This window comes from Tetrahymena thermophila (genome assembly GCF_000189635.1).
Source record: "Tetrahymena thermophila SB210 genomic scaffold scf_8254483, whole genome shotgun sequence".
Classification (NCBI taxonomy): Eukaryota; Ciliophora; class Oligohymenophorea; order Hymenostomatida; family Tetrahymenidae; genus Tetrahymena; species Tetrahymena thermophila.
Window position 1 is genome coordinate 1 of NW_002476258.1, and position 9015 is coordinate 9015.

The 9015-nt window shown below is 22.1% G+C and overlaps 1 protein-coding gene across 1 annotated transcript; it reads right to left on the reverse strand. All coding sequences in view use genetic code 6, as the record gives it.

Moving 5' to 3' along the window:
• Positions 1–769: 769 nt before the first annotated feature.
• Positions 770–7078, reverse strand: TTHERM_00821780 (hypothetical protein; the record flags this gene model as incomplete). The annotated part of the gene is made up of 8 exons (XM_001031508.2): positions 770–1594; positions 1653–1919; positions 1976–2326; positions 2384–3255; positions 3306–3858; positions 4140–5024; positions 5195–6944; positions 7002–7078. The coding sequence occupies 8 exons, from the start codon at positions 7076–7078 to the stop codon at positions 770–772; spliced, it is 5580 nt and encodes a 1859-aa protein (XP_001031508.2).
• Positions 7079–9015: the final 1937 nt, after the last annotated feature.

Consider the following 9015-nt stretch of genomic DNA (forward strand, 5'->3'; position numbering starts at 1 on the left):
AACCCCAACCCCAACCCCAACCCCAAATTCCAAAATCTTTAAATAATACAATACTAAAATTTACAAAAGCAATTTAATTTAAATTGAATTAAAAAATATAATCTGTAACAAATATTACTTTTAATTTCACATAAACAACAACAAATAAAGTATTTTTATTTTATCATTTTTAATGTAGCTTATAATTTATTACTTATTATTACTCTACTTCCTATGAGAAAAAAAGCTAATTAAATTAATCAACATATTATGTTAAATAAAAAAATATAAATTTATTTAAGAACTAAAAAATTTTTGAACCCAATAAAAATTATTTTTAAGTTTAAATTTTCTTTATTTCAAATTAAACAAATTTGAAACATATATATATATTCTGATTTTAATAATAAAAATTGATAATTTTTGATTTTATTTTTTATTCCAATAAAAAAAATTATTATTCAATAAATTAAATTTTAATAAAAAATCTAAAGATATTTAAATTTAAGTAAATAATTGGTTTTCCGTAGTCAAAATTTAATTAATTTTGAAAACTAATTTGTAAGCATGTACGACTTATGATTAAAATTAATAATATTTAGAAGAAAATTACTTTATTTAAAAAATGATATATATTTTAAGTTTGTTTTAAGAGGATTGATTTATAAAGATTTGTAAATTTGATATTAATTATTAATTATACCTTAATCTCAAAAATATTTAAATATTTATTTTATAATTAAGCAATTTTGATATTTGATTGCTAGAATTAGAATTATTTTAAAAAGCATCAGTAATAGCCACTTATATTGTTATTTCTTCTTGATTTAACAGATTCAGGAATGAAATTTTATTAGTAATTTATTTATTGAGTTGAGTAGTTTGATAGATTGCTACTTGATATGTTAGGGTTATTGCTCATATATTGTTGTTAAATTTAGCTTTGTGACATTGAATTAGTATTAGTATTGTTATACATTAGAGATTGATTTGAGAAATACTATTATTGTTATTATTAGATTTAAGATTGAAGAGACTATTATGGTAAATATACCATTTGCTATTATAATTACTAAAGATATTATTATTGTTGTTATGGATTTTAAAATTGATTAAGTATTGTTTTTTAATGTGGATGATTCGAACTGTATTTATTAGCACTGCTTAAAATAGAAAAGCTTCTTTGAGATTTGTGTTCACTTCGGGTGTCTCCTCCAAAGAAATTACTTTCATTGTTAATAATTTTAATTTGTTCAATTAAATCAACAAACTCATCAGAATTAGCGAGTAATCTAGTCATTTCATTAGATTTTGTTGTTCTTCTTAGAATATCAAGCATCAAATTTATAGTATCTTCTGCTGAAAGCATTTCTGGAGAGAATTAATCCATTGGATTAAAGTCTTGCTACTTTTTCAAAGTAGTTTTATTGATACTTTAGCTGATATCATTCTAGTTTAAAATATCAATATTTTCGTCTCTTACTCTATTCTAATTTACATGTTAAGCAGTCTTAATGGTTTTATTAGTTAAATTTATCTACGATTTGGATAAACTTTGTTCATTCATAATCTCGTTCATTTATTCTTTTAGCTAATTATTCACCTCAACCAAATCCTTTTTCAATTTAAAATATTAAATTCAATTTTATTTTATGATTTTTAAAAATGTCTACCTTAATTTAGAGATTAAGTTGCTAAATATCTTGCTATTATTTATTGTTTTTTAATGATAAATCTTCTAATTTAGAATGAAGAGCCTCATTTGCCAAGTTGTTATCCTCAAGCTCTCTGTTAAGTTGATTGTTATCTCTTTCTAAGTCTTCTTGCTTTTCTAAGGATTCTCTCAATTAAATTTGCAGCTATTGAATCTTTTAAGTTAAGAAAACCTTTACTTATTCAAATTCTGAATCATTAATGTTTTGGTCTTCTTATGTTTTTATCTTTATTTATCAATTAATTAAATTTTTCCAATATGTTTGTTTTATTAAATATTTACTCTGTTATGTGATCTGCTTGTTGTAGGTTTTTCACTGGCGATTTGTGTCGAAAGAAGGTCATTTTTTAGCACAATTTCTTCATATCTGACTGACAGATCTTAATGAGATTTGTGTAAATCTTAGCATTTATTTGTTAATTATTTAATATCGTGTTGCTTTAAATTAAGTTGCTTCTTTGTTTTTTCCAATTCTTCTCTGCATTAATTGTAATTTGACTCTGCTTTTTTGATTTAGTCTTAAATCTGCTTTTAATTGTTAAATAATTCAATATTCTTTTTATCTTTTTCTTTGATTTATTTCTCCAATTTATCCTTTTACTCCTCTAGTACTTTAATGTACTCTTCTTTTTGCTTTTATTAAAGTTAAAATAGTTAAATAAAAAATTGATTAAAAATAATTAAATTTACTTTTATTAATTTGTTGTTATTTTATTAAAATTCAATTTAAGCAGTAAGCTCTGTGTTTTTTTCATCTGCAGCTTTTTTAGATTCTTCAGCTTTCTTAAAATTTTAATTACTCTTTTCTAACTTTTACTGTAAATCTTTAATTTAACTGTTTAGATTTTCTTCATTTTCTTTAGAAGCTTTAATTAAATTTTTAACTTCATCCTGCTTCTGTTTGATCTCATTCTTCAATTGGTCTACATCTTTCTGTAATTTCTAGTTTTATTTCTTTTCATCTAATAGGAGGTCTTTTTCTTTTTCCACTAATTTCAAACAACTTGTTTGAGTATTTAACTGATTTTGAACACGATTTTTCTCTATTTTTTCTTATTTAAGTTATTGTTAACAGTTTTCAAGCTCATTTTCAATCTAACTGAATTCTTCTTACTGTTTCTTTAAATTTGCTTTGAGTTTCTCAATTTAAGTTTCATATTCTTCTATTTTTTCTTTTTTAAATGTGTGTTCATATTGTGATTGCTAGAGCTAATTGTAAAGATCGGGTTATTCTTTAAGTTATTCTGTTAGCTGTTCATTGATTTCTTAGAGATCCTTAAGTTTTTTCTTTTCAGCATTCAATTATTTTTCATAATTCAAAGTGGTTTCATTGTATTTGTTTTTGAATTATCTTAACTCATCAGCCATTTACTATTTAGATATTGAAATGTCTGTTAATTCGTTATTCTTTTTCTTAAGCTTTTCTTAGAGTCCATTAATCTTTTCAGTTAATTAACTTTCTACATATTCCTGTCTTTAACTGTAAGCTTTTTTCATCTCTTAAGAATGATTTTGATCACTATCTTGAAGTTAGTTTAATTGCTCATTCAAGAAATGAATTTCTATTTTATTTATTTATTTATAATTTAAATATTTTTAAAAATTTATTTACCTTATTCTTATTCAGAAACTTTTTATGATAATAGCTCATTTTGATTCAAATAATAATTATTACTATGTTAGCATTCATCTATCTAACTTTTCAAAATTTCTATTGTGTGCTTGTAGGCATCTATTTCCTCTTAATATTAACTTTTAGATTTTTCTAATATCTTAATCGTTTCTTCTAAGTTTAGTACTGTATCTTGGAGCTGCTGAACTATAGGACTCTTTTCAGATATGGAATCTTGTAGAGGATTGCGGTTGACCTTCAATTATGAAGCTAAAAGCTCTTTTTCGTTTTTGAGAACTTTAAAATCTTGTTAAAGTGCAATAAATTTTTATTGTAATTCTTTTAAAATTTTATCTTTTTCTAACAAATCACCTTTGTAACTCTGAATTTTGTTAGCAACTTACTATATAAAGCTAACAAGAACATCAGGATCTTTGTTTTCATCAGAATCGTTAAATATCAAATTAAATTCTTAAATAATGTTGAAATCTTTCAAACTCTACTTTATTAACTCAGAAGGTCTAGAATATCCTATCTAAACTACATCACTTTTCTAAAAAAATATAATTAATATAAAAATTAGATTTTAATCATAGAAAAATTATCAATAAAAATAACTTCTCTCATCTAAAATTAGCAAAAATGAATAAATAGAAAAATTAGGATTTCCTAAAAATAATTAAACAATATTTTAATTTAGATTGATAATTAAATCTAAAAAAGAAAAAAAAAATTGCCAATATGATAATTAATATTAAAGCTTCTAAGAAAGACTAATTTAGAATAATTTTTTGTTTATTTATTAAAAAGTTAAAAGAAAATTAATTAAATTACAGTTTGGTTGAAATCATTATTTTGTGTTTGATTGAGAGTAGCATTGTTATTATTCTGTAAAAATTCAATATTAATTATCCTTGAATCTTGACTTCTGTTACTTCCCTAAGCATTATTTTCTTCATGTTTATTCATTTATTGGAATACCTCTTTTGATTATAATTCTTTTTAGTAGGCTAGCTCTTCTTTCAGCTTCGCAATTTATCTTTCATAGTTAGTTTTGATGCGGTTGAGTTCATCGTCAAATTATTTTTTTTAATGATTCAAATTAGTTTTATTGTTTTCTCCAACTAGATTTGCATCAAAGCCATCTTCTAAACCTAAAACCTTCTCATATTCTTTGAGTGTGTTTGTATCAGCCTTTTAAATCATTACTAAATCAAATTAATCTCTTAATTCTTTAAATTTTGTTTCTGATTATTTTCTCTCTTCTTCCAATTACTTAATTACTGATTAGAGTCTTTCTATTTCATTATTATTCTGCTTTATCTACTATAGATCACCTTCCCTAATGTCATCTTTATTCTTACACTATTTACGTAGGCTATTCATTTCTTATTCAAGTTTTTACAATCTTGTTGAATTCTCCTACATTATATATTCATTGTGCTGAGAGAGCTATTAAATTTATTGTTCATTCTCTGAAATCCTTTTTACATAGCTGTCATGAATTATTTTGTATTTAGAAATTTCTTAATTAACTGAATAAAGCTCTTGTTCAATAGCTTATTCTAATTATTCCACATGGCCTGTTAGCTGTTACACCTATTCAGACAATTGAACTATTTTATTTTCCTTTTTATCTACAATATTTCTTAGTTTCGCTATTTATTTTTATGCTCCATCTAAGCTCTTTCCTCTTAGCTATTCTAAGCTTGAAGCATCCTAATTTGTTATAAATATTATATTAAATAGAATTTAAGCTATTTTTTGTTTATTAGCTTGCTAATTAATTAATAAATGAAAGATTATTATTTATTTTTTAATTCATTTTTATTGTGTCTGTCTAAATTAAATAAATTAAAGCTTCTAAAAAGTTTAAGTGAATTTATTACTTTATATTTTTCAGATAACAATGAAAATTTCTCCTCGATTTCATTTATTCTTTCGTAAAGCTACGATTACTCATATTAAAGACCTGTGATTACTTTATCTTTATCTTTGAGCATTCCTTATAATTAAACAACTTATTTTTCTGCTATAGATTAGTTTATTCTAGAGAGAGATTATGCTACTTTTTAATGAATTTCATTCATATCTTCTCCAAAGTTAGACTTTTAATCATACATCTAGCTGTTATCCTAAAAATTCATATTAAACTAATTATTTGATTAATCAAGGTTATTATGACTTTGATTGTTGTCTTAATCTTAAAAGCCTTCTACTTATATTTCAGGTTAATTAGCAAAATGATTTTTTGTGAATTTTTATTATTAATATTAAAAAATACGAGGATCTTCAACTTCTTCACATTCGTCTTATTGCACATCTTAGAAATTCTCACTTTTTTCCATATTTTAAGAGATGTCTGAATAGCCTTAGTAATTATTATTGCCAGTCTTGCTATTATGGATCTTTTAATTTGACTATTGGTAAGATGATTCATCAACTTCATTTTCTTCTATCTTATTATTTTGATATTGCTTTAATGCACTATTTTCTTGCATTTGCTGCTAAAATTATTTTAAATTTTATCTATTTTATTCTAGTTTATCCTTGTAGCTAGGCTGGGATTAATAGTATTTATTTTAATACTGAGAGAATATAGCACTATTTTCATTTGAAAGTTCCATTGTGGGCATATTTATTTCAGGAAATAAATTTGTTGTTTTTATAATATTTTATTACCAATCTTAGTTGTTATTGTTTTTGTTATTTTAATTAGGTTTTTTTTATTGATGCTGGTTTGAATTAAAATTATTATAGGAGGCTTCCTCTTCGAAATCTTCATCTTCATCATGTTGTCCTTACTACTATTTTGTTACCTAATAATTTTTTTTGTTATTTTTTTAAGGATTTTATTCTTCATCTTCATAGAAATTGTCTTCATTCTAGAAGTTAGAATTTCCTTTTGGCTTTTATTAAATGTTAGCTGAGCTGCCATTAAAGCGATGCAAATTCTATTTATTAAATTAATTGCCTTGATTAGATAATCTATTGTTTTAATTCATTCCAAATTTCTAAAATGACTTATCTGGAGTTGATGAATTTGAGTTAGATGTCATACTTAAATCTCCAAAGGGACAAGGTATTTCATTAATTACATTTGCAATCTATTAATCTTGTTCATCTATTAATTTATTAGGGCTTTAATCATCCATTTAATTTGCGAAATGTTGTGTTCTTTGCATTTCATTAACTCCATATAAATTATTGTGTATATTCTACTGCTAAAACATTTCAAATGTATTCTTTTTTTGTTACTCATGCAAATATTGCTTTGTACCTGAGCTAGCATTACTATCTACTAAATCATTTTCGCTGAGTCTGTATCCTTAATTTTTATTTTATTTTTGATACATTTGATTTTAATTTCTATCTGTATTGCTAGGAACATTTCTTGAACTAAAATTTTAGTTTGGTTTTAAATCTCTATTTTGATTTTAAAACTACTAGTTATTATTATACTTTTACACTTATGGATTATTGGTTTATGGATGATTAAATTTTTGGCCATATTGATTATTTGTTCCATTATTCTCGCCATCATAATGATTTTAATAGTTTTATAATCCATCTTCATCATCATCAATTACTTCTTATTGCCTATTATTATAAATTCTCATATCTTCTTCATCTAAATTCCTTGGTATAATTATTATAAAAATGTAAATGCTAATTAAAATAAAAAGAGTTATCTACTAGTTTGAATTAGGTTGATCACTGAATAATAAATCATTTAAATTTTTATCGTCTATAGCATTTTTTTTGCTAATCATTTCTCAGATTTTAAATTAGAATTGCTGTATAAAAATTATTTAATAATCTAAAAAAATATTTAATTCTTTGCTGAATTTTAAAATTTTTAATTTTTTTCAATTTAAAAGGAGAGATTAAATCCATCCTTCTCTCTGAGATATTTATTTATTTAATTCATCAAATGTTAGCCAAATAGAATTGTAAATAAAAATTTTGATTTTTGATGATTGATGATTGATTTTCTATCATGAATATTTTAAATAAGTAAACCATCATGTATAATAAACAATTTATCCCTCCTTAAATTTTTTAAATTTTAAACATGAAAGATAAACAAACACATTTTTTTTACATCAAATTCAATTAACGACATTTTTATTAAAATATAATTAAATAACAAATTAAAAAATCGTAAATGTTAAGAATTAAAGATTAAGAAAATTTATCTACTAAATTAATAAATAAACCTCAAATTCATCATATATTTCTCAAAATTTGTATCTTTAAGTTAAATATTTTTAAACAAATCTTTTTTTAAATTTATAAATTTAATTATTAAATTTTTATTTAAAATAGAAAATATTGAATTAAGGAAAACCCAAGATTATGAACCATCATCACCAATCAAATTATGGACTTAAATATTTAGTAAGGGAGGTAAATTTATTAAAAAAAAAATAGTAAAATTCAAACTCAAGTATATTTTATTTAAATTTAATTTTCAAAAAATTTTACTTTCATCAAATATTAAAATAAAAATAAATAAAACGAGTTTCAATATCAAATTATTTTAATATGTTTTTCAACTCATCAAAGTAGCTTTTACAAGATTTTTTTTTTAACCAATTGAAAAAACCTATAAATTATTTAGTAAAAATTAACATTTTTGTCAAATTTAAATTAATTTAATCATTTTAATAAAGAATAATTATTTATACAAACAAATTTTTAATATTCATAATAATTTTTCATTAATTTCATCAGAAATATTTTTATAAACTTTTTATAAAAAGTAGCTATAAATATTTCAAACATTTCTTTTTAGATATGAATTATATAATCTGTTATATTAAATTGATGATTAACTAAACTTAAATTAGAATATGTAATTTATATTTTAAAATATTTTGCTAGTACATTAATTAATTTATTTAGAAAAAAAATATTAGAATTATGTTGTTTGCACGCCTGATGATTCATCTAAATTTTAGTAAACTATTTGTAAGAAACTCCTAATTGAATTATTTGTATTAATAAATAATTGAATATGGCAAATAAAGGAAAGATATGTGAATAAATCAAAAAAATGAAACAACTAAAATAATTAATTGTATATCAATCAATCAATAATTATTATGAAAATACAAGAAGACATATAATTTAGTTAATATCTATTCATTTATGAATGTAATTAATGTATGTATGTCGACTTGTTAACAATAAATTAATAAATAAATAGATTGATAAATGAATGAATAAATCAGCATTTTGATAAGATTTTTGGATTGATTTTATTATAAATTAATTTGAAAATAATGTAGTTTTATAAATGAATATGAATGCAAAGGATTCAATTGAATTGGATTGAATTGTATACATTACAACAAAAGATTTGAAAATTAAATGCAAAGAGGAAGAAGAAAAAGAAACAATAAATAACTTTAATTCTATTAATTAATAAAGGCAATAAAGAAGAATAATTTGCAATAAATAAGAATAATTAAGAGAGTGAAGAAGAACAAATTATTTAGCAAAGGATTATAGATTAACTAAATATTTAAGGAGAGATGAATTTTGCATATCATTAGAGCGTCACCAATTTATTATAGCCAAGCAGACTCAACTTTCCTGTAAGAAAAAAAAAATTTTAATTTTGAGACATTGTGCATATTATTAATATATATTAAAATATATCAAAATTTATGTGTCAATTAAGTTTCAAGATATTTGATAGAAA